This window comes from Pinus tabuliformis, chromosome 9, assembly GCF_031772625.1.
Source record: "Pinus tabuliformis cultivar Carrire ecotype Pingquan chromosome 9, CPIR1, whole genome shotgun sequence".
In the NCBI taxonomy this organism is placed as follows: Eukaryota; Viridiplantae; Streptophyta; class Pinopsida; order Pinales; family Pinaceae; genus Pinus; species Pinus tabuliformis.
Genome location: NC_142307.1, coordinates 1,570,271,496 through 1,570,298,504, shown reverse-complemented (window position 1 = coordinate 1,570,298,504; position 27,009 = coordinate 1,570,271,496). Strand labels below are relative to the sequence as shown.

Genomic DNA, 27,009 nt, shown 5'->3' with positions numbered 1-27,009 from the left:
GATTTCAAAGTCATAACCCAACATCTTTGTGACCCACTTTTGTTGCTCTTCAGAGGATAATCTTTGTTCTAAAAAGTATTTAAGGCTATCATGATCCGTTTTTACCTTGAAGTGTCTTCCCATTAGGTAGGGTCGCCATTTCTTAAGTGCATGGAGTATTGCCAACATTTCCTTCTCATAAATAGCTTTGCTTAGAAACTTTCCCTTGATTGGACGACTTTCAAAAGCAATGGGTCTTTCATCTTGCATTAGAACATCACCAATTCCATTTCCTGAAGCATCACATTCCACAATAAAGGTTTTTGTGAAGTCCGGTGTAGCTAAGACCGGTGCTTGGCACATTGCCTCTTTAAGATGTTCAAAGGCCTTTGTTGCTTCCGGAGTCCATGAAAATGCATCTTTCTTCAATAATGTCGTTAGAGGTGCTGCTATTCTCCCATAATTCTTAACAAACTTGCGATAATACCCTGTCAACCCAAGAAATCTGTGCAAATGCTTTATGGATGTGGGGATTTTCCATTCCTTAATGGCTTTAATTTTGGTAGGGTCTACCTTAACTCCTTCATGAGATACAATATGACCCAAATATTCCACCTCCTGGACTCCAAAGAAACATTTGGATCTTTTGGCATATAATTGTTTCTCCTCCAATAGTTGTAGCACCCTTTCAACATGTTCAACATGATCCTTCCAAGACTTGCTGTAGATAAGTATATCATCAAAAAATACTAACACAAATTTTCTAAGGAATGGTTTGAAAATTGAATTCATCAAACCTTGAAATGTTGAAGGTGCATTGGTAAGGCCAAAAGGCATGACCAAAAATTCATAATGACCCTCATGAGTTCTAAATGCCGTTTTCGGAATGTCTTCAATCTTCATTCTGATTTGATGATATCCTGAACGAAGATCCAACTTGGTGAAGTAAATTGATCCATGCAATTCATCCAGTAATTCATCAATGACAGGAATGGGGAACTTATCTTTAATAGTGAGCTTGTTGAGCTCCCTATAATCCGGACACATGCGCCATGATCCATCCTTCTTGTGCACCAATACTACTGGAGCAGAGAAAGAACTTTGACTCGGTTGAATTATACCAGCCTCTAGCATTTCTGCAACCATACGTTCAATTTCACTTTTTTGGACATAGGGATATCTGTACGGCCTGATGTTTGGAGGAACACTTCCTGGAATCAGATGAATAGCATGATCATGATCACGCATAGGTGGGAGACCTTTGGGAGTCTCAAATACCTTGGAATGATTGTCCAGGACTTTTTGGAGATCTGGAGAAATAGATGATTCTAATGTGGAAACATCTAGCGAACATAATTGTGCAATTACACCCCTTTGCTCCTTTTTTAGAAGCTTTGTCATACCATTAGAGCTGATTATCTTTCTTGGTTTCCCTGCAATACCCCTTAATTCAACTTCCTTTCCTTCCGTAGAAAATTTGATGAAAAGTTCTTGAAAATTAAAAGCTATTGTACCCAAGGATTGTAGCCATTGGACTCCTAGTACAACATCAGCACCTCCCATTGGAATGGAAAGCATTGGGCTAGTCAATACATATTCTCCCATGGATAGCTTGATATTATGGCACTTTCCAGAGCAATTTATTGTTCCTCCATTTGCAATCATCACTTGACACTCTGGTGCTGGATATAGGAAGCAATTCAATTCTTTTGCTACCCTACAATGAATAAAATTGTGGGTGCTTCCTGAATCAATCAACACTATCACCTTTTTCTTCTTGATTTGTCCTTCTATCTTGATGGTTTGAGGAGTGGTAATTCCTGCCAATGCATTACAAGATATGGTCGGATTTATTTGTTCTTCATCTAGGCTTTGTTCCTGGAGCATATCCTGTTCTTTTGACCTTTCTTGCTCCTTTTCTTCTTCCTCTTCACAATCTATGTAGAATAATTTCTTCTCAGCACACTTATGACCTTTAGTGTATTTGCTATCACAACTATAACAAAGCCCTTTTGCTCTTTTTTCTTCCAATTGTTGTGGTGTCAACCTTATAGGTTGTGGAAGACTAGGGGCAACTGCACTTCCGTCTTTATAGTTGTGAGTGGTATGCTTCCTGGTTGCCATAATTTTGCTTTCCATTTTTCTTGCTAACCTGAATGCCTTCTCTAATGAATCAGGTTCCCAAAGTCAAACATCATGTTGGATATTATCTTTTAAAGACCCTATGAACACATCAATCCTATGCTGCTCTGGAATATCTTTTACCCTTATGTTCAATTTTTGGAACTCCTCAATGTGCTCCATTATTGAACCCTTTTGTTTGAGACTTATCAATTGGCTAAAAAAAGTGTTGCTTTTTGTATCCTCATAATGTGCTATCAATTCTTCCGTAAAAATTGCCCAAGTGATAAATTGTTTACGAGAGCAAAGCCATTGATACCATACAAACTGATTTGGTTCCAAATATAAAGTTGCCATACGTACCTTTTGTGTGTTTTGCACATTATTGAGATCGAAGAACTGCTCCATCTATAATATCCATGTGGCGGGATCCTTGCCATCAAACTTCCTCATATCGATTTTTGGAATATGGTGGGTCTTCGATCCAACATTAGAGTCTATGGAATCATGATTAACATTTCTTTTGTTCACATCATGAGTTTCCTTTACAACCTTTTCACCATTAGTAAGTATTTCTTGTAGAAAATTTGTCAAATCTGTCTTCAAATCTGTCCTCAAATCTGTCTTCAAATCATCCATCTTAGCTTCCATGCCCTTTATCTTAGATTCCACGCCATTTATCTTAGCATCTGTTAGCTTTTGTGAGCGTGACATTTGTTGCACTTGTTCTTGTAATTTTGATATATCATGTAGCATTTCTTCCTCTTCTTCATGAGTCATGCTAGAGCTTTCAGGTTCCTTACTAGGTGTTTGCATTTTCTTTCCTTGGGGCATCAGTTACCGATAATAATGCTTTACTATGCCCTTTGAATTCCTTCAAACCAAGCTTATGCAAAAATAAAAATAAAAACTACACACCTTTTTTTACTTTGTAGAAGCCTGATATTTAATCTGATGTATCTCTGTAATTTCGAATCATCCAGTTCTGAAATTGTGACTTGTAGTAGCCTTCTATTTCCTCTTTCCAATGCCACTAGTCTGATCAAAATTGGATTCTCCAAGAAATAGTTATGCACAATCTCCCGCCGCGACCTGATTATAGACTAGTTCAGTAGAGCGAACTTGTATGAAGTGCCACGTGTCACTGTTTCAACCTTTGACTCTAAAAAATATATAAAAGAAAACTACAGTCTGTCCTCTTTCTGTACCTTCTTACGAAATTTCAATCCGATGCTCAGAAAGAAAGTTATGACGATGTTCCCCAGGTCACCTGTTTTGAGTGTAATTCAGGAGTCTGCAAAAAGACCAACTTCCTCAGATCATATCTCCGAAAATATCGCGCGAAAAGCTCTGAAATTGGGACCCAAGGTTCAGAGTGCTTTCTTCTCAAATGGGTTTTTTTTAGACTTCTGAAACGTCACAGAAAAAAAGTTATAACGAAAATTCCACGATGACCTGTTTGGAGCAGCGAAACCCTAGAATCCAAAGCTCTGATACCAAATGTTATGAAACCAGCTCAAGAAAGATAGAAAAGATAGATCAACGCCTTAGAATTCAGCCTCTTCGTGGGGGAAACCTCCTTTACATTACATAAATGAACAATTCTTGGATGATACAAATGACAAAACCTCCTTTCTATATATAGGAGTCTAAGGAGTCACAATATAATCCAGCCGACCTAACAATAATAATATAAAGCCACAAAAATAACAATAGAGGGATTCTATGGGCACATTAATAACAATATGGGGGCAATGGGGGCACAACAATATAAATAAGGGGTATAACTACAATAGTAATGGGGTAATCACTAGTATTATAGGGACCCAACACTGCAGTTGCTAATAATGGCAGAACTATTTATATCTGTTAAATAGAAAAATGATATGCTACTATAGTTGCTAATAAAGGATGCACAGGAAAGTAATTATGATAATGTGCTATCTTTAACCATTTGAATGTTCTGAAGAATTCCACAGGAGACAAACTCATTGAAAGTATAACAGATTATTCTACCAATTTGAAATTAAAGTAGAAACTAACATTCATAGTAGAATCAGAAAATACATAAAATACTGTTAAGAATGGATTGGTCTTGATAAGAATGTACCATTATAAATTTAGAGAGAAAACCAGAGAATCTAATTATTGATGCATTATACCAGGTTTTAATCAAAAACATTGGAACCTAATAGAAAATAGTAAAATAGCTTTTCGACATAGTAGCTACCCAGTCGGCCGAGAGTCATCATCTCAAAAGTCTTTATGCGTATGTAAATAAAAAAAACTAACAGTCAAATGCGAGCCTCGGTTCCAAGTCACCATATCTCACCTCTAATGATCATATCCCCAGGGCATGTGCATGAACTAGGCATTTGTTGCCTAGGTTGCTCGCACACCCCATACAAACACAAATAAATTATTTCGGTGAATAGAAAAGCAGTAAACAAGTATTGAAATAAACCTCAACAGCTGAGCATCGGCAATACCATTAGGGTTTGAAACAATTATTACATATCGACTAAAAACATAAAGGACCGACTCAATAGCCCTTTCATCTTGTAACAGCTGCAGGTCCACAGTGGAAGTTTGCATTCAAAACCTAAGAGAACCATTGAAAGCCGCGTTATGATACTAAAACCCTTCATTTACAAAAGAAAAACAAATGACCTCCTTTAACCTATGGCAAAGGCTAGTTCCAACCTGAAAGGCAGTGGCGATAATGTGAGCTTCTGGAAAACCTAAAAGCCAAAAGCTTGAACTCGAATTATCTAGAGGAGAGCGTACTTGCAAGCCATCAGAGTTTAATGTTAGTTCTAATTCTAGAGTCAACTGGTGGTTCGACAAAAGACAACTCCTTTCAGAAATAGGATAGTGATGAGCTTACCTGAAAAAGGAGTATGTCATCAATAAGTCACCCACCTGAAAGGGAAGAATGAGAACCCTAGGTTAGGAATAGAAAAACCTGTCAAGGAGGATTGTTTGTGAATCTTTAAAAGAAACCACATTGAAAGTAATAGCTTACTGATTGTAGACGAGATAGGAAGTCTGGTGACTTCATTCATTTCTGAACATGTTTCGGCCGCCTCTGTGCAGTGGCAGAATAAGAACCTTAATAACCTTTCCTGAGTATACACATTCTTTCAAATTGTAATAACACATATCAAGACAGTTGAATGGAGGGTTACCTGGTTCAACATGATGGATAGGCCCTTTTGTTTTCAAACCTCGCAGAGTGCCATGGACAAAGCCTCACCAAAACTCATAACCCAAACCCTTGCAGAGAAGCACCAAGCCAAAGTGTGCCAAAAACAATGAGAAAGGCCAGCACCGATGTGGGCAGGTGGTTAGGGTAAACTCTAGCCCATCATTGCTGTCGATTCGTGAGTTGGAGATCGACGATGGAGGACTGCGACAGATGGCAGATGCATACTGAGGTCTTATTCCTTGGGACATGCAAACACCGCGTGGAGGCTCGGTAGTGAACCAACACAGTGCAATAACGGGTAAGGCCATGTGCTTGAAGACCTATCGCAACAATCACCCATAAATCATGTTCAATTGGGTTGGTACTGTCAACAGGTGACTCAACCTTCGCGTGAAACATCATTAATATGCCCATATAATTGTATGTATGCAGATTATTATAATTGTATGTATGTTGATTAATATAATTGTATATGTGTTGTTTAATATTATTTGTATGTATGATTAGTATTGTTTGTATGTGTGCCAAAATATTAAAACATAATTAAGGTAAGGGCACCATGTATAAAAGATTTTTTTATTTTATTTTTACTATGTTTAATTCGGTTTGTAAAGTTTATGGGTTACAAATGGTATTAGATCCAAGTTCATACACTGAGGCCCTATGGGGATAGCTATGTATAGGAAGTGTGTGCTTAGATTTTAATTTAAATTGCTTATATGTGAATTCAGATAATAGAAAAGGGATCACATCAACAAAACGAAAAAAAAGAATAGCAAGTATAACATGCAGAGGAACTCGGGACCACCTGAGTCACCCGGAGCAGCATATGTGAATGCTAACCCAGATATATGGATTCAGCTAGGTGAAGAATCCCGGCAAGCCAATGCAGTATTACTCGAAACACTGCAATAGTTACATGCAGAAATGACTAGTTTGAGAACAGATAATGAATGCCTACGTGTAGAATAGGAAAGAATCTTAATAAGCTTGTCTAATCGACAAAACCAGCACCAGCCAGATCCCAGCGTAGAAGATCGGGAAAACACCCTAACCGCTTAGCAAAGGGAAGAAAACGTTGAGTCTGCTGAAAGAAATAGAGAGGAAGATGAGGGGCGCTCAGACAATGTATTTGACCAACGGAAAACCAAGAAGCAAAAGTCAGAACCACAGACATAATTACAAGGAGAGTTTAAGAAAATTAAGCCTTCCCTTTTTGAGGGAGAATCTGAAGAAGCTGCAGAAGCCTGATTAATTGATATGGGCAAATATTTCTAGATTTATGAGTATACTTATAAACTGAAGGCACGATTGGCAGTTTCTCAGCTGAGGAGAAAGGCGACTCTCTGGTGGGAAGAAATCAAGACAGTAAGGAAAATTGATGAAGAATAGGTCACATGGAACGAATTCCAAAAACATTTCAAGGAAAAATATCTAACTGAATGGTATTATGATGAGAAAGCAAAAGAATTTCACGAGCTAAGGTTGGGAACCTTAACTAGGGATGAATACATGACCAACTTCACATCATTACTCCGCTACGTACCTTACATGCAAGAAGAAAAGGCCAAAATTCAGCGTTTTATTAGCAGCTTGTCCAATTTTATAAAGGAAAAATTGGAACTTGACTATCCTAAGACAATGGATGATGTTGTTAGGAAGGCCCGCATTTGCTATCAGAAAATGAAAGAAAGGAACGAAGGGCGAAAAGGAGCATCAAGTAAGAAGGGTAGAAGCTCGATCCCAAGCAGACACCTGCAATTTTTTAATCACAAGAATGCACAACAAAAGGCGTTCAACAGATTCCCAGCCAGAAATCCACCCATAACTTCATATTCTCAGAATAGGCCAGCTGAAGGAGTCATAAAATTTGCCAATGATCAACAACCAAAAACGCCATTACAGTGCTGGGGTTGCGGAGAACCCCATTATTACAAAAATTTTCCAGAGAGAGATAGAACATAACAGTTATCAAATATGCAAGAAGCATCCACAGTTGGCGAAGTGGTGAAGAGCATACCTAGAATTAATGCTGCCTTAGACGATCGTTAGGCCGAATTCCAGCCCACAATGATCAAATGTGAAGGTATGATTGTTAAGCAACATGTCTTTGTTTTATTTGATCCAGGTGCTAGCTTAAGCTATGTCAGTCCTAAAGTGGTTGAAAAATGTCAGTTAGTAAGCAGGAAATTTTCAAAACCTTGGCTGGTACAACTAGCCACCAGCACAAAGAGGAAAGTTAATGCCAAGATAGAACGTTGTCCCATAACCATTTCTAGACAACCCATTTATGTTGATCTTCATATATTACCTTTGGGCTCTTATGACATACTAATAGGCATGGACTGGTTGGAAAAATGTTAGTCTCTGGTAGACTGTAAATAGAAAACTGTAAGTTTTGTTTCAGAATCAGGTTAAAGGAAGGAGCTACTGGGAATAAAAACCAGCACCAAGCTCTGCCCTATTACTGCCAATCAACTGGGTAAATGCATAAGGAAAGGGTGTCAAATTTACGCCGTGCAGGTGGGGTTTACAAACTCCAAAAATAAGATGACCTCACTAGAAAATATCCCTGTAATTCAGGACTTTATTGATGTCTTTCTAGAAAATATTCCTGGCTTACCACCTAAGCGAGATATTGACTTCACCATTGAGTTGATTTCGGGTGCAACCCCCGTATCCAGAGCTCCTTATCGCATGAGCATACCTAAATTGACAGAGCTCAAAATGCAGTTACAGGAGCTTCTAGATAAAAAAAAATATTCGCCCCAGCGTATCCCCTTGGGAAGCTCTCGTATTATTTGTAAAAAAAAACGATGGGACCTGTTATCACCCCAAGAAACTCTCCTAGGTTGTATATCAGAGATGCTCGGGAACATTACAAACTCAACAAAAATGTTGGAAAAATGGTGGATGAAAGAAATAAATGCTGCATATTCAAGCCAGATAACCACTTCTACTGTGCTTAACCCCAGACATGGGTGAACACCCCTAGACTACAAGGCTTTAGACCACCAATTACTCACAGTTTGAGGATTAAGTGGACATGGAGAATACTGACCACACCAACAGATGCACAAGACCCTATGATGGCCGGCTGCAACCAGTTAAAAGGTCTGTAAATCTGTTTCCTAATGCATAAACAGGATGACAGCTCTTTGGCACTAAACAAACAAAAACCTGCATACAAATTCAATGATACAATCTATATTCTAACACAGAGGTGCGATGACAGCCCCTCTAATGCTAAACATCTACAACACATGAACAAATGCATAACAGGTACAACCTGGAACAAAGAAGAAGAAGTGGAAAGTGAGCAATTAACAACAAAAGAAGCTTGCATTAGCTGAAAATGAAGACCAAACGGTGCAGGTATCACAGTAGTTACAGTCTCCAGAAGTTGAATCTTACATCAAAATAACATTCATCAACCCTGATTACATCTCTCTTCTGTGTATATATAGTGTTTCATTACAAAATGTTCTGCTAACCTATGCGTGGAGGGATCATGATGGATCACCAACCGCTTTAACTGCTTGGTATGGGTCTCTGCTGCAACCTGACTGTGTTAGTGAACAAAATTGATCTTCTGTGATATTTTGTTGTCCTTCATGATCAGGTGGAACATTGACTGAAAGAAACCCATAACTGATAAATGCTTTAACTGCTCAAGGCTGTCCTGTTTCCTTCTCGGCCATGTTGTTGGTTAATTGCAATTGTTGAGGATTAAAGAACAACCATGGGTAGTACAGACAATATGGCGGGAGCAGACAGCATGGATGAAGATCCACCGTTGGACAGCGTGGATCACTGGTGGGAAACATTTTGCAATGGTTATCGGGAAGAAACAGAAATGAAATGTGGGCCGTTGGATAGCTTAGACGAATGACGGAGATTAATCTATGGAGGATATCGGAAGACATATGCGTGGGAAGAACGAGGACCATCGGATCATGGGTGGGGATGATCAAACGGTTGACGGGCGGTAGATATGCGAGAGGGTTAGTGAACGGGGGATCAGCGGTTTCGCGAGTGGGCGGTATTCCCCGCACCGCTTTTGAACCGACGACAGTTTCCGTATAACTGGCAGCGATCAAATAAAAGTAAGACACGTGGCGGACTAAAACCGCCACCCTTGTGGGTTAATGTGCGCACATGTCATGCGATCGGGGCTTGCGACTGCCGTCCGATCGTGCGATGGACAGTCAGATGGCGGGAACGAGCACGAGGTTTAACACACGGGAAAAGGACTGCAGACACCGTTAGATCTTGCGGGAAAAGATCAGACGGCTAGGGTTTAAAGAGCGTGCTTCGAGCGATGTGACAAGCGAGGGCCTTGGCAACTTACATGATTTGCGAAGGCGTGTAGTTAAAAAGGTTTAAGAACTTAGCGCCGAGGTAAAATGAAAAATAGGTTAATATGGAGTTTAAAGGGTTGTTGGGGTTTATAAAGGCAAACAGAAAATAATGAAGATAGGGGGAATAAGGAGAATGAAAGGGAAGGAGGAAATGGGGTAGCAGAGTAAAAGGAAGTGAGCGGGAAAAAAGAAGAGGCAATGATAACCATTATAAACCATCTCTGAGCCAGCAACCAAGGACCAAACTTATTCCTCCTCCTGAAAAATCAGCAGCATGGAGTAGAGCTAACACTAGCTCCTTCTGGGGATGAGATCGTCCCTATGAGGTCTCAAGAACCTGTAGACCAATGCCTTCATGCAAAACCAGCTTAAAAACAATGCCTAGTATCCATTGGGCATGGAGTCAAACTAAGCCTACAATAGAAATCTGAAAAAGGAACTGCTTACAATCAACACAATTTCTCAAAAATTGGCCAACTAATAGGCCCTCAAAATTGTTTCTCCTACTGTCGGCCCCTTCATCATAGAGTTGCAAAACATGATTTATTTGATCCTCTACCTCAAAGAGTTTAGGAGATTTGACCTTGATGGGTAGATAGGGATCAAATTTCATTCCCCCTTTTTGTGCTCTCCTCCTTAGATGTTCTTCATGGGAGCCTTTGTACGCCTACTGGATAACCATGAATGCTATGTATTTATATGTGTCATCTGCAGTCTACACAACTAATATGAATGATGAACCATCAATTTCTTGTGTAGGGGACATAGAGACATGAACTACTCCTACATATTTCTTAGAACAGTGCTCATGCAAGGAGGGATTCCAATACTGTGCACCCTCTTCCACTGTCTTCTGGCAAGTTGCCTTTTCAATCTTTGTGGAGGTCATCTGAGTAGGCATTAGAATATCAAGACTGAGATGATTAGCTTCAGCCTTGAGCATTGAATTTTGTTCTGCCCCAGCGTTTAAGTGGCAACTTTGAGGGATTTTTACTTGAGCAGATAGAGGGACAAAAGATGATGGGGAGCTTTCTTCTCCCTTCTTGATCACTGGGCTGGGAATAGTAGCAGGCTGGCTAATTTTCAGATCTACATCGCCATGGGAAGATGGGTTGGCTTTAAGCTCAGATTCTTCAAGGATGAAAGGATCTACCGCTGGCTGCCACTGCTGGTCAACTTGTTGTTCTGTAGCTACAACAAATTGTTGAGCAGTGCTTATAGATAATGCTTCTTCATAGGCAGCTCTGGTTAGGAAAGGGGAAGCTTCCAAACCATGGACCTTCTCCTCTTCTTCAGGCTGCTCTTCCTCCATGACTATATTTTGACAAAGGGTCTTCACCCTTTGATCTTCGTTTGCATCCCTATTTCTTTGCAAAATCTGCAACTGCTCTTGTGTTCCTCTATATGGATTTGGCTTTGAAAGAATAAAGGAACAAGGGGCTCTTGCTTCCTCAGAATATTGCTCAGATTTTAATCTCGAAACTTCAGAGGCTAATAACTCAATCATCCTGGCCAATTTGTCGATCTCAGGGTCTGAGGATGATGAGGACTCACCTCCCCGTCTTCCCCTTTCATCATCACCTTCGAGTCTCTCTGCAGCAACTATGTTTGCTTCTACTTCAAAGGCTGCAGTTTGCATATTAGCCAAAGTGCATCTTCTTTCTCTTAACAACAAGCAGAACTGAGAATCGAAGGCATTAGCATAGGTGAGCATGGCAGAAGTAGGGGTGGGTCTTACTTCAACTGGCATTCTGCTGTACATTTGATTGAATCTGATGTTGAAATTAGACAGCAGCTCACCATCTTCTCTCTGCAAGTTCCCAAATTCACCATGATAAAAGAGCAGATCTCTATTATTTCCCCAGTACTTTAGGAAAACATCATCTAGGGCCTCAATTTCTGTAATAGACCTAGAGGGTAATTCTCTAAACCATTTTCTAGCTTCCCCATCTAGGCTTTGGAAAAAAACCCTCATCCAGACATCCTCTTCATTGATATCTAGATTATCAGCATAACAATAAAAAGATTCGAGGTGCTCTTCTGCTGATACTCCTTCTGTACCAGTAAACTTTGGCAAAAATTCTTGATAATCTCCAGCAGGCATGGCATTCAAAGGGGTAGGCAAGACCAAGGGTCCATACCTAGCAGCAACTATTTGTTCTATCTTTGTGAGGGCTTGCTGGCCTGCCATGACTGAGGTATATGAAAGAAATACTGGTAGATAGAGTGGTATGAATCAATGAAAAGAATAGAAGAGACAGAGGAATACGATGGACAACATGGGTGCTTTCTTTGGACTGAGATCTGGAAGGGAAATGAATGAACGGGAGCGGAATGAATCTCTGAAGGTATTTCTACACTCGCAGAGATACATAAAAATTCTTTAAGGCTTACCTGATCCTAATGCTCCTTACTGCGATATTTTCTTCTGCTTAGTGGTATTCTTGGAATCAGGCACTGGTTCAGCTGGTGATTTCTGAATATTTCTTCGAGTATGTCTCCCAAACTGCGCCAGAACTTCAATGTGGAGTAGCCAAAGGATGGTCTTCCACCAGTGGAGTCGCCAGATAGATGATTACAACCAAAATATGTGCCCAGACCTTGTCTATCATCAAAATATGGAACTGTGTCGTTCTCCCAGGGACGCTGAACTTCAATCTCCTCTCCCTAGCAATGGCGCCAATTTATGTTATCACCCCAAGAAACTCTCCTAGGTTGTATATCAAAGATGCTCGGGAACATTAAAAACTCAACAAAAATGTTGGAAAAATGGTGGATGAATGAAAGAAATGCTGCATATTCAAGCCATATAACCACTTCTACTGTGCTTAACCCCAGACATGGGTGGACACCCCCAGACTATAAGGATTTAGACCACCTATTACTCACAGTTTGAGGATAAAGTGGAAATGGAGAATACTGACCACACCAGCAGATGCACAGGACCCTGCGATGGCCAGCTGCAACCAGTTAAAAGGTTTGTAAATCTGTTTCCTAATGCATAGATAGGATGACAACTCTCTGGCACTAAACAAACAGAAACCTGCATACAAATTCAATGATACAAGCTAGATTCTAACACAGAGGTGGGGTGACAGCCCCTCTAATGCTAAACATCTACAACACATGAACAAATGCATAACAGGCACAACCTGGAACAAAGAAGAAGAAGTGGAAAGTGAGCAATTAACAACAAAAGAAGCTTGCATTAGCTAAAAATGAAGACCAGACGCTGCAGGTATCACAGTAGTTACAGTCTCCAGAAGTTGAATCTTACATCAAAATAACATTCATCAACCCTGATTACATCTCTCTTCTGGGTATATATAGTGTTTCATTACAAAATGTTCTGCTAACCTATGCGTGGAGGGATCATGATGGATCACCAACCGCTTTAACTGCTTAGTATGGGTCTCTGCTACAACCTGACTGTGTTAGTGAACAAAATTGATCTTCTGTGATATTCTGTTGCCCTTCATGAGCAGGTGGAACATTGACTGAAAGAAACGCATAATTGATAAATGCTTTAACTGCTCGAGGCTGTCCTGTTTCCTTCTCGGCTATGTTGTTGGTTAATTGCAGTTGTTGAGGATTAAAGAACAGCCGTGGATAGTACAGACAGTATGGCGGGAGCAGACAACATGGATGAAGATCCACCGTTGGACAGCGTGGATCGCCGGCGGGAAACATTTTGCAATGGTTATCGGGAAGAAACAGAAACGAAATGTGGGCCATTGGATAGCTCAGATGAACGACATAGATTAATCTATGGAGGATATCGAAAGACACATGCGCGGGAAGAATGAGGACCGTCGGATCATGGGTGGGGATGATTCGATGGTTGACGGGTGGCAGAGATGCGAGAGGGTTAGCAAGCGGGGGATCGGTGGTTTCGCGGGTGAGCGGTATTCCCTACACCACTTTTGAACCGACGACGGTTTTCGTATAACTGGCAACGATCAAATAAAAATAAGACACGTGGCAGACTAAAATCGTCGCCCTCGTGGGTTAACGCGCGTGCAAGTCGCGGGATCGGGCAAGTTGCGCGATCGGGCAAGTCGCGCGATCGGGGCTTGCGACTGCCGTCCGATCATGCGACAGACGGTCCGATGGCAGGAACGAGTGCGAGGTTTAACGCGCGGGAAAAGGACTACGGACACCGTTAGATCTTGCGGGAAAAGATCAGACGATTAGGGTTTAAAGAGCGTGCTTCGAGCGATGTGCTAGGCGAGGGCCCTGGCAACTTACATGATTTGTGAAGGCGTGTAGTTAAAAAGGTTTAAGACCTTAGAGCCGGGGTAAAATGAAAAATAGGTTAGTATGGAGTTTAAAGGGTTGTCGGGGTTTATAAAGGCAAACAGAAAATAATGAAGATAGGGGGAATAAGGAGAATGAAAGGGAAGGAGGAAACGGGGTAGCAGAGTAAAAGGAAGTGAGTGGAAGAAAAGAAGAGGCAATGATAACCATTATAAACCATCTTTGAGCCAGCAACCAAGGACCAAACTTATTCCTCCTCCTGGAAAATCAGTAGCATGTAGCAGAGCTAATAGGACCCTCATATTATGCATCAATTATCGACAATTGAACAAACTAACCATCAAAATAAGTATCCTTTACCACGTATTGATGATATATTTGATTAGGTACAAGGAGATAAGGTATTCTCGAAAATCCATCTACGATTTGGTTACCACCAGATAAGAATAAAAGATGAGGACATTTACAAAACTATCTTCCGTACTCGTTATGGTCATTACGAGTTTGTGGTATTGTCGTTCAGACTCACAAACGCTCCAACCACCTTTATGAGTCTAATGCATGGTATTTTCCAGCCTTACCTGAATAAGTTTGTGTTAATTTTTGTAGATGATATCCTAATATATTCGAAGAACCAGGAGGAACACAAAGAACACTTGAGAATAGTGTTGCATACATTAAGGGAAAACCAGTTGTATGCCAAGTTCAACAAGTGTGACTTCTTCAAAGATCAAATTCAATATTTGGGTCACGTCATATCTGTAGAAGGCATTGTCGTAGACCTAGAAAAGATAAAAACAATCATGGAATGGACAACCCCTAAGAATGTCGATGATATTAGATCATTCTTGGGATTAGCCAGATATTATCGAAGATTCATTGAGGTTTTTTCAAATATCGCTTTTCCCATGACATCTTTGCAGAAAAAGGGACGTGCTTTTCAATGGATAGCAGCTTGTCAGCAAACCTTTGAAAAATGAAAGCATTTTCTTACTACCGCTCCAGTACTAAAAGTAGCAGATCCAGAAAATTCCTTTGTAGTTTGCACAGATGTAAGCAAGGAAGGTGTTGGTGGGGTGTTGATGCAGGAGGGGAAGGTGATCGCTTATGAATCTCGAAAGTTGAAGGAGTACGAGCAACGATATTCATCTTACGACCTTGAATTGACAACAGTAGTGCATGCACATAAAATGTGGAGGCATTACCTGTTGGGGAAGAAATTTTTGCTACTAACCGATCATAGAAGCCTTACCAATTTCTTCAACCGATCTAGCCTAAACGCCTGACAGGCCAGATGGACGACTTTCTTAAGCGAATTCGACTTTGAAATGAAACATTTAAAGGGAAAGAAAATCATGTGGCGGACGCACCAAGCAGGAAGTTACACATTATCTATGAGGTCCGAATGAGCAAAGAAACCTCAAATATTCTGGAAGTCATTAAGGAGGAAACTAATAAGGATCTGGAATATACCTTCCTCTGGCAACAAACAAAAGAAGCTCTACGTAAGGAGGAAAAATTAGAATTTGGAATAAATTTTGATAATCTTCTCACTTTTAAAAACAGAGTTTATATTCCAAATCAGACCTCGATTAAATTGATGATATTAGATGAGTTTCATAAAAAACCTTGTGTTGGTCACCTAAGCTATCAGAAAATGTTTTCAACCATTAAGAGGGAGTATTTTTGGCCTGGATTGAGGAAAGATATTGCAGGATACTTGTCCAAGTGTTTGGAGTGTCAACTAGTTAAAATAGAGCATCAACATCCCACTAGATTGTTACAGCCATTACCCATTCTAGAATGGAAATGGGAGACTATATCCTTAGATTTCATTACTGGTTTACCCTGCACAAGGAAGAAACATGATTCTATTATGGTTGTGGTAGACAAGTTGGGTAAAAAAGCCCATTTCATACCTATGAAATCCACTTTCAAAACAATGGAAATCGCACAAATATTCATGAAGAAAATATTTCGCTTGCATGGGATACCCAAGGTAGTGATTTTGAACAGAGACGTAAAATTCACATCCACCTTCTGGAAGACTCTTTTTGCAGGACTAGGTACTCAATTCAAGTTTAGTACTACCTACCATCCTCAAATGGATGGATAGAGTGAATGAGTAAATAAGGTATTAGAAGACATGCTATGCATGTTCGTGATGCAGCATCCACATAAGTGGGAGGACTACCTCCATCTGGTGGAATTTGCATATAATAACGGACATCACGAATCACTAGGCATGAGCTCTTTCGAGGTTTTGTATGGAAGGAAGTGTAGAGTACCCATAGACTAGAATAACCCAGTAAATAAGCTAGCACTAGCTCCTGACATGCTAGCAGAAATGGATGAGGCTGTTAAGAAGGCTCGACAAAACTTAAGGGCAGCTCAAGATAGATAGAAGATGCATGCGGATAAAAAAGGACTTACAGGGAATTCCAACCAAGAGATCATGTCTACCTAAGGGTGAAGCCTCGGCAAAGTTCCTTGCAGTGGCAGGGTTGTGCCAAATTAGCCCCAAAACTACGGACCATTTCAGGTCTTGGAAATAATTGGACTGGTGGCCTATAAGCTAGCACTACCAAGCCACATTCAGTTCCACAATGTATTTCATGTATCCTTACTAAAGAAATATGTGCATAACCCTCAACACATTATTGATAGGGGAAAGAACTGGACACACACACACACATATATATATATGAGAATTGTTTTATGTTGCAGGTCGAACCAGAAGGAGAGTTCCTGACTGAACCTCTTCGTATTCTTGATCAGTGGGAAACCAAATTACAGAAGCCAAACATCACCCAGGTTAAAGTGCAATGGAAGCACTTTTGCCCAGAAGAGGCTACTTGGGAAGAGGAGGAATTTGTGCGAAAGGCTTATCCCACATTATTTTTCGAGGAGGAAGAGAACACCAGGGACGGTGTTTCGTACGAGGGGGGGGAGATGTAATACCCCCAAGTTGCATAAGTTACATGAAGATTATTATGTTTGTTTTACTAAAAAAATATTTTTAAATGTTATTTAGCTTGATAAGGATTATGAACTGTTATTGGAAGGAACCAAGAAACACATGTGATAATTACCTAAATTATAGGTGGTAATACTTTAAATAAAACTGTTTACTCATTTAAAAGAATAGTTACCAAGAAGTGGTTACCCTCTGCCTGAGAAAGGTAATATGGAGAGGGGCATAGAGCAAAAAGGGCTCCTAGAGCTGGGTGGAATAAACTAGTGGGAAAAAATTGCTCAAGACACTCAACAAGAGTACATTTTGGAGGTTGGACCATAGTCCTGAGGCCTTAAGTACTGACTGCATCTGGATTAGATCCAGCATGGGAAAGATAGAAGGTGCTTGGGGGAGAGTCTGGATGTGATTTCCAAACTCGTGGCTGGGAGGGGAGACCTTTCGAAAATATTGTTTTTCACAGGTTAACTGTTAAACTGAGGTAGTAAACTTCTTAATGGACCTAATGTTAAACTGTAAATGTTATTACATACAGTAGTCATTTGTATTTGTTCTTTCAAGATAATTAAAAGAATCTGATCAAGAAGTTATTACCAGAATCATTGTTGAACTGTAATTGCAATTTCACGCAAAAGTAATTCATATCTATTAATACGCTACTATGGTTGCTAATAATGGCAGAACTATTTATATTTGTTAAATAGAAAAACGATATGCTACTATAGTTGCTTATAAAGAATGCACAGGAAATTAATTATGATAATGTGCTATCTTTAACTGTTTGAATGTTCTGAAGAATTCCACAAGAGACAAACTCATAACAGTATAACAGATTATTCTACCAATTTGACATTAAAGTAGAAACTAACATTCAGAGTAGAATCAGAAAAGATGTAAAATACTGTTAAGAATGCATTCGTCTCGATAAGCATGTACCATTATAAATTCAGAGAGAAAACCAAAGAATCGAATTCTTGATGCATTATACTAGGTTTTAATAAAAAACATCGGAACCCAATAGAAAATAGTAAAATAGCTTTCCAACATAGTAGATACCCAGTCGGTCGAGAGTCATCATCTTAAAAGTCTTTATGCATATGTAAATAAGAAAAAAAATAATAGTCAAATGCAAGCCTCGGTTCCAAGTCACCATAGCTCACCTCTAATGATCATATCCCCAGGGCATGCGCATGAACCAGACGTTTGCTACCTAGGTTGCTCGCACACCCCATACAAACACAAATAAACTGTTTCGGTGAATAGAAAAGTAGTAAACAAGTATTGAAATAAACCTCAACAGCTGAGCATCGCCAATACCTTTAGGGTTTGAAACAATTATTACATATCGACTTAAAACATAAAGGACTGACACAATAGCCCTTTCATCTTGTAACAGCTACGGGTCAATAGTGGAAGTTTGCATTCAAAACCTAAGAGAACCATTGAAAGCCACGTTATGATACTAAAACCCTTCATTTACAAAAGAAAACAAACGACCTCCTTTAACCTATGGCAGAGGCTAGTTCCAACCTGAAAGGTAGTGGCAATAATGTGAGATTCTTGAAAACCTAAAATCCAAAAGCTTGAACTCGAATTATCCGGAGGACAGCGTACTTGCAAGCCATTAGAGTTTAAGGTTAGTTCTAATTCTAGAGTCAACCGGTGGTTCGACAAAAGAAAACTCTGTTCAGAAACAGGATAGTGATGAGATTACTTGAAAAAAGAGTATGCCATTGATAAGTCACCCACTTGAAAGGGAAGAATGAGAACCCTGGGTTAGGAATAGAAAAATCTGGCAAGGAGGATTGACTGTGAATCTTTAAAAGAAACCGCATTGAAATTAACAACTTACCAATTGCAGACGAGATGGGAAGTCTGGTGACTTCATTCATCTCCAAACATGTACCGGTCACCTCTATGCAGCGGCAGAATAAGAACCTTAATAACCTTTCCTGAGTAAACACAGTCTTTCAAATTGTAATAACACATATTGAGACAATTGAATGGAGGGTTACCTGGTTCGGCGCGATGGATGAACCCTTCTGTTTTCAAACCTTGCGGAGTGCCATGGACAAAGCCTCGCCAAAACTCATAACCCAAACCCTTGCAGAGCAGCGCAGAGCCAAAGTGTGCCAGAAACAATGAGAAAGGCCAACACCAATGCGGGAAGGTGGTTAGGGTAAACCCTAGCCCATCATTGTCGTCGATTCATGAGTTGGAGATCGACGATGGAGGACTGCGACAGAGGCCGGACGCATACCGAGGTCTTATTCCTTGGGACGTGCAAACACCTCGTGGAGGCTTGGTAGAGAACCAACGCAACACATTAACGTGTAAGGCCATGTGCACAAAGACTTATCGCAACAATCACCCATAAATCATGTTCAATTGGGTTGGTAACAGGTGACACAGCCTTCACGTGAAACATCATTAATATGCCCATATAATTGTATGTATGCAGATTATTATAATTGTATGTATGCTGATTAATATAATTGTATATGTGCTGTTTAATATTATTTGTATGTATGATTGGTATTAATTGTATGTGTGCCGAAAGATTAAAACATAATTCAGGTAAGGGCACCATGTATAAAAGATTTTTATTTTTTATTTTTACTATGTTTAATTCGGTTTGTAAGGTTAAGGGGTTACAAAATGTTTCAGATAAATTTGATAACATTGTAATGTAAAAGGGTAAAGAATAGACATGTAGAATGTAGGAAATATTTCTAATGATAAAATATTAAGTATTCTTTTTATTTTTAATTTTTTTTTGATTGCATTAAATTTTTTATATATCACGATTCTCAAATTTATGCTTTAAAGCGTTGCCATTGCAACATCTAGTACAATTGCTAATATAAAACATGTAAATCTCTCATATTACTTGGTTGAGTCCATTGTTTATTCTTGAATTAAAATTAAAAAATTTCAAACATTTCACAAAATTCAGTAATAACAAATTGTTTTTATATTCAAAATAAAAAATTAACAAAAATTCACATCATATATAATTTAAATGATGAATACAAATTAATATCAAACCTTATCTGAAAAACAATTAAAAATATATATATGATAAAGAATCTGCTCGAGAGAGACGTGTAAGTGTCAAATTTATACCGAAATTGATTGGCATCTCTTTGATCGCCATGGTGTATATTCCAAGATATACACCATTAATGAATTTACTGGTTTAACTCTTTCTGATAACGAAGTGATTACAACACATGCATCATGCAACCATTTATAAATTTGCGCTCCTGAGATCACCCTAACACGCTACTGCTCTCTCACATCTTTGGCTATCTCTGCAACTGTTGTGTTTACATGGCGGTTTTGGGAATGGAATTGGTTTGGGCGGTGGCCAGACAAGCGGGGCCGCCGCCTTCGCCGCCAGCTCCGCTTCCTCGTCTCCTCAAGGAATCTCCCCGCAATTTCACAATCACTAGACGGCCACCTCTCCTGGTTACGCCCAAGCGGCCGACTCCCACCCAGCCTCTTTATCTTACCAACTTGGACGACTCATTTTCATCAAGAGTTTATGTCGATTCACTCTTCTTTTATCCACCAGTACGGCCTGAAATCTCCATGAATAGCAATGGCAAGAATGATCAGGATCCTGTCGAAGTTATTGGAGAGGCTCTGGCCAAGATTCCGGTGGATTACTATCCATTTGCTGGCAGATTAAGAAATGCCCATGAAGGTAAAGGTAAGCTTATCATTGACTGCACCGGTGAAGAGGTTCTTTTTGTAGAGGCCGACGCAGATGTTTCCTTGGAAGACTTGGGAGATCTCTCTCCACCTATTCCTCGTGCTCTTGAGTTTATAAATAACGCTCTAGCGTCATATTCCCTCAGAAACTCTCTACTTCTTTTGTGTCAGGTTTGTATTTGTGGTTTTGATTTTGTTTAGGGTTTAAAATATTCTTAAAATCTACGATTATATTGTTCTTTATTGAGTTTTTTTTTATATATGTTATTCAAGGGGCACTTAGCTCTTGGGCGCCAATCCTTAAGTGGTTTGTGATTGAGATCCATGATTGGAGGCTTACCGTATTAGATATCAAAGAAATTAGTTAAATTTTAGTTACCTGTTGAGTGACTCACCCTGTCTATCTTGATAAAAACTCCCCTTGTCTAACTGTTAGCAATTCTTCACTGTGTCTATAATTTCTATATTGGGTTATAATTCTTCATTTTGTATGCAAGTTTGCATTTTTATATAGTTAATTTGACCACAAATTAGTTACTTCTCTTTTTCAACAACTTCTCTTTTTCTAATTGCAAATGTTGTCCTTGTATACAACTGTTCCTTTTTTGTAGGTCTTCTCCTTTTGAGATTGTCCCCTTGTCTACAACTTCTCCTTTTTCTACACCTTCTTCTCTTCCTAAAACTTAACTCCCCTTCGACATGAAAGGGTTGCTGCCCTTGACCACACACTTCTTCTCATCTACGCTTCTCATTTTTTATAAAGACATGCTCTATTGAACTAATGCTTATTCTTATTGGCAACTCCCTTATTATGATATAATATGAGAAAGGAACCACTCTCCTTGAGCTCATGATTCAATCTTTTGTATATTCAATTCCTTTTTTAACTAGCTTAATCTTTATTCTTAGGTATTTGATGTTTATTTAAGCATTTATGAATAATTTATTTTCTTGCCAATCACCTCATTTTCTTTACACATGAACTATTGATTCATATATTTCAAACTCTCCATTTCATCATTCTTCTCTTGCAACTCACTCTCTAAAGTTCCTTTCTTAATGTAGTTTGAGGTGCTATAGTCTCTCTCTTTCTTATATTTATTTTCTTATATTTATCTTTTATTGATAAGATGAAAGAGAACATTCTCATACAATAATTTTTTCCTTTACATTCATTAAGGACATATAAATTGTTTTAATTCCTAATTGTTTTAATTGTTTTAACTGCTCTCTGACATATACAATCCGGAGCATTAATAATACTATAATTCCAAAAATATTGATAGCAGCTATTAAAGCTACCCATATAAATAACAATGTACAAACCATTAATTAATTTACTATTTAACTCTGTATGATAACTAAATGATTACAACCACTGCAACCATTTATAAATTAGTGCTCCTGAGATCACCATAACACGCTACTGCTCTCTGAGATCTCTGGCCATCTCTGCAACTGTTGTGTTTAGATGGCGGTTTTGGGAATGGGATTGGTTTGGGCGGTGGCCAGACAAGCGGGGCCGCCGCCTTCGCCGCCAGCTCCGCTTCCTCGTCTCCTCAAGGAATCTCTCTCCACCTATTCCTCGTGCTCTTGAGTTTATAAATAACGCTCCAGCGTCATATTCCCGAAACTCTCCACTTCTTTTGTGTCAGGTTTGTATTTGTGGTTTCGATTTTCTTTAGGTTTTAAAATATTATTAAAGATTATAAAGATTTTCCCGTTAATGCATTTATATGTGCACTAAATTCGTTTGTTTTTTAATTAAATAAAATTATATATATATATATATATATATATTAAATTTGATATATGAAATTTTGTGTAGTTTGAATAACACCCAAGAAGATTATTGAAAAATTACTAGTATATTCTTGTGTGCAAGAATAACCTTAAAAAAAAACAAGTACTAATAATTGCAAGTCCATAAGCTGTGATAATTTGTTTAGTATCATAGTGATCGATTTTTTTTAATTGACAAATTGATAAAATTAAATAAATATAAATTTGTGGTGATTTGAATTTTTAGTTATCTTTACTTTTGTGAATATTAAAATACATTTTTCTAATAAATAAATATAAATTTGTGGTGATTTGAATTTTTAGTTATCTTTACTTTTGTGAATATTAAAATACATTTTTCCTTTTGTTTATGAATTAGAATATCAAAAATAATTTTCTTCTTTATGGTGATTTGATTTTTTTAGTTATTTTTATCTCTGTGAATATTGAAATACATTTTTTCTTAGGTTTATGAATTAGAATATCAAACATAATTTTTTCTTCGTGGTGATTTGTTTTTTTAGTTATCTTTACTTTTGTGAATATTAAAATGCATTTTTTTAATTAGAATATCAAAAATAATTTTCTTCAAACATTACAAAAAAATGCTTGAAAAAACTACAATCGTAAAACTCCTCTACATTTTTCGGCAAAACATTGTTTTCTAAAGATAACAATTACCACGTGACCGTCTACTATGAAACAATGGGATTTGATTAGCCAATTCTATTTTTAATGGAGAAAAATAAAAATTGTTAATTTGTTGATTTCAATTTTGTTTGAATACATTTAAATTTGATTACTATAAATGACCTTAATATTATTCAGGTTTATGAGAATTTATTTAATATTTAAAACATAAATCTTTGGTATATGGAAATTATTTGAAGCTATTTTTAATATTACAATCTTATTTTTTACATTTTAGTTTTGAAATTTTGTTATGATATTATTAATTTTTATTATTATTTACTATTAATAATTTAGATAGATTATGTTTCTCAATAATTTTAGAGAAAAAGTGTCTATACATTTTTTCTCTATAGGCATATTTTACAATCCAATATGATGTGTAATGGTATAGGTCCATCATCAAATATAAATCAAAATAAAAAATTTAAAAATTTAAATAACTATACAAAACATTTAAATAATGTGGGCCCATAGTTTTTTTTTAAATAACAATATAAATACACAATTAAAAATTCATCCACCTGTAAACTTTCTTTTTGGTGTGTAGAATTTGAAGAAAGGTTTGCACCTCAAGGATTTGATTCCTTTGGATATAGAAAGAAAGAAAGTATGGGACAAATTGCTTCTTCATCTGCTTGATATATTACCTATGAGACAGATTGCTTCTTCATTTGCTTGATGTATTCGGCACTTTTTCTGTGAAGCTTCAAAATAAATGCTCCAAACTTCTCGACAAACCCCTCTCTAAATAGATTATCCCAAGTTCCGTGTTGTCTTTGAAGGCCTCACATTCTAAAATGAAATGTTTTTCTGTTTCCACTTTTACCGAAGAACAAAAAATGCATCCGCTTTCCTCCCACACTTCCTTTGGCCTTTTCAAGTGCCCTATTTCACAACGGAGTTGATGAGAATTAGTCCTTAATTGAGCAATAAGAATTTTGGCTCTCCAAGAGATATTGGCCTCTATGTATGTTTTTGGTTGATGACTATGAGTGAGATTAAACACTTCAATATAGTACTTTTTCTTTCTTCCTAGAGGCTTATCCCAAGTACGCTTGTGGAACTTTTCCATAACAAAAGCTATTATCTCTTTGCTGGTTATGGGACACCCGTTCAAGCAAATACCCCATTTACTCAGTCATTTGTTATTTTGCTGCATCGAAGTTTTTTTCTCTTGCACAATCTATCATTAAAGACAATCTTAGGCCATCTACCCTCTTCCATTTGCTTATTTTTTTAAATACCTTATGACTTGCACCATAGCCATTGCTTCAATAGGAACAATTACTGTTTCACTTAACAAAATAGCATAAAAAACTACACTTTTAATCTTAAATTTGTTTGTAATCAAAAGCTTCAATTTTCTCAATTTGATAAATAAAAAAATCAATTTTGAAAATATCCTAATTTTTCTTTTCCATTTCAAAATTTTCATTTTTTTATAATATATACTTCCAAATATTTCTCCACTGAGATTTGAGAGAGTTATATATTTTCTTATCGATTCCTTAAACTTTGGTAACTATGTTTGAATCTTTGGTAACTTTTATGTTTGAATCTTTCACAGGTAACGCGTCTAAAATGTGGTGGCCTCATATTAGGTTTGCATTTCAGCCATTGCATCGCTGATGGCGCTGGAATCGCCCAGTTTGTGATGGGTCTGAGTGAAATAACCAGAGGAGCAGCGACACCCACTGTTCCTCCCGTTTGGAAAAGAGAAATCCTTCGACCCAGAGCGCAGCCTACCGTGAAATCCCCTGCTATCGGCCGTTTATATTATGATTTTGTAGACAAATATCGAAAATCGGTGGTGCCAGTGCGTGCAGGAGAGGGAATGAGCTCAAAATGGTTCTATTTTGGTCCAGAAGAAATTGGAGCTTTGAAACGGCAGGCAAAGGAGGTGAGGCACTGCACCACATTCGAAGTAATAGCGGGTTGCTTGTGGCAATCGAGAGTAAAGTCTCTCAATATCCCTGCGCACCAAGACTCGGCATTATTGTTTTCTGTGAACGCCCGTTCTCGATTTCGACCGCGTCTTCCCACGGGGTACTATGGAAATGTAGTAGCATGCGGCCACGCTATAGCAAGAGCCGGAGCTCTGATTGACCCGCCACTGTCTTTCGCTGTGAAATTGATTAACGAAGAGAAGAAAATGGTGGACGAAGAATACGTGCGATCCACGGTTGATTTGGCGGAGCTGAATGGGCGTCCACTCAGCCCACCGCGTGGTTGTTACATCATTTCGGATGTTTCCGATCTTGTAGTGGCTGGCGCAAATGCCGACTTCGGGTGGGGAAAAGCAGTGTATGTGTGTCCTGCTGCTTCCCCGGTACCCAACCTTTAGTCTTTGATGAGGGCCTCAAAGAACGACTGTGAAGGAATCAGAGTTACTGTTTGTTTGCCGTCGGAGGCTATGAAAATATTTGAAGAAAACATTTATACACTAATCAACGCGCGCCTTCGTACCTACGACATAGCTTCGTTCGTGCAAAAACAGTGTCAACCTAGATTGTGGGTGTCATGTGCCTCGGATTCCCGAATATTCGAATAACTGCAATCGACTTAAGCTCAGGGTTAGATTGTCGGTTACTTTTTCTTGTCCGAAAATTCGTCATTTTTAAGATCAAGTAATTATTTTATTAAGAAGTTTAAATAAGTGTTTTTTTTAGAAATAATGTTTTAGGAAAAATTTATAAAAAATTATGATTTGTATTGGTAATGTTAAATTTAACCATGATTAATAGATAAATAGAATTTTATTGTTTTGTTTTTAATAATTTGAGATATGAAATTGATAAATTAATTGTTTGTTTAAGTATAAAAACTTGCATAAATTGGAGTGGGTAGTAAAGAACTTTATTTATATTTTATTTCTACTCACTTTTTAATGCAAAAACTTAAATTATAGTAGCAATCGAGTGAGTATGAGATAATTTTAAGGATTTTATTTTTAAATGGTTTTATGCCAAGCTTAAGAGCAAAAAATCATTGTACACAAATGTATAAAAATCTTGTATGAATATTGCAACCATAAAATATGTGATGTAGTTATTTACATAACATTATATTGGGCAAAGGTTGCAATAAGACCTTAAAGTTACGGTTCAATTAAATGTTTGGGAAATTATTTTTTTAATAGTATTGAAAAATAATTATTTATTTTTTCAAAATTAAACATTATAAATTATATTGGTCAATACTAAATTAATAGTGATCAATAAACAAATCCAACTCTAGAGTCATTTTGACCAGAGCTAATAACAAAAATCTTATTAAAATATATCTTAAATATTTTAATTTTCTATTTTAAATTTATATATTATAAATGCATTCACATTGTGACATTTTAAAGGCATTCAAATAAGTGACTTGTTTTATAATATATAATTTTATTGCTTAAAAGGTAAATTTAAATATTTTATTGTTTAGTATTTTTTGTGGGGAATAAGTGACTTGTTTTATCATATATAATTTTATTGCTTAAAAGATAAATTTAAATATTTTATTGTTTAGTATTTTTTGGTGAGGTGTTGTAAGGAGATTTTCAAAACAATATGGAAGATAGTTTGTAATGAAATGTTAAATAGATTTTTATTTATTCAAAAGATATAATGTCGAGTTTATTGAAAAAACACAAAAAACAGGAATAATTATATAATTTTTGAGTCATTTCAAGTTTTTTACATGTTATACACATATATGAGGGAAATGTATAATTCCTTTAATTTCTAATATGAGATTGATAGGTGACAATTAAAAAATATAAATAACAAAAAAGGTAAAGTGTTTATCATAAATAAAATATTTCAATATCAATTCTTTTTGTATATGTAAAAGTAAAGAGAGAGATTTTTCTTTCATTCATAGGTGTTTGAATGGAGAGGCTCATTCTACAACAGAGTATGATGTGTAACCCT

General features: G+C 37.6%; 1 protein-coding gene across 1 annotated transcript; it reads left to right on the top strand.

Annotated features, from left to right (window-relative positions):
• The first annotated feature begins 20,233 nt into the window (after positions 1 to 20,233).
• Positions 20,234 to 25,436, top strand: LOC149154641 (benzyl alcohol O-benzoyltransferase-like). The gene is made up of 2 exons (XM_089444183.1): positions 20,234 to 20,788; positions 24,660 to 25,436. The coding sequence occupies exons 1-2, from the start codon at positions 20,234 to 20,236 to the stop codon at positions 25,434 to 25,436; spliced, it is 1,332 nt and encodes a 443-aa protein (XP_089300309.1).
• The last annotated feature ends 1,573 nt before the right edge of the window (positions 25,437 to 27,009 follow it).

Excerpts from the sequence above, each read along its gene's own strand:
- LOC149154641 (XM_089444183.1), top strand. The coding sequence starts at position 20,234 with ATGGCGGTTTTGGGAATGGAATTGGTTTGGGCGGTGGCCAGACAAGCG. Across the intron at positions 20,789-24,659 it reads CTCTACTTCTTTTGTGTCAG|GTAACGCGTCTAAAATGTGG; the intron begins GTTTGTATTTGT and ends AATCTTTCACAG.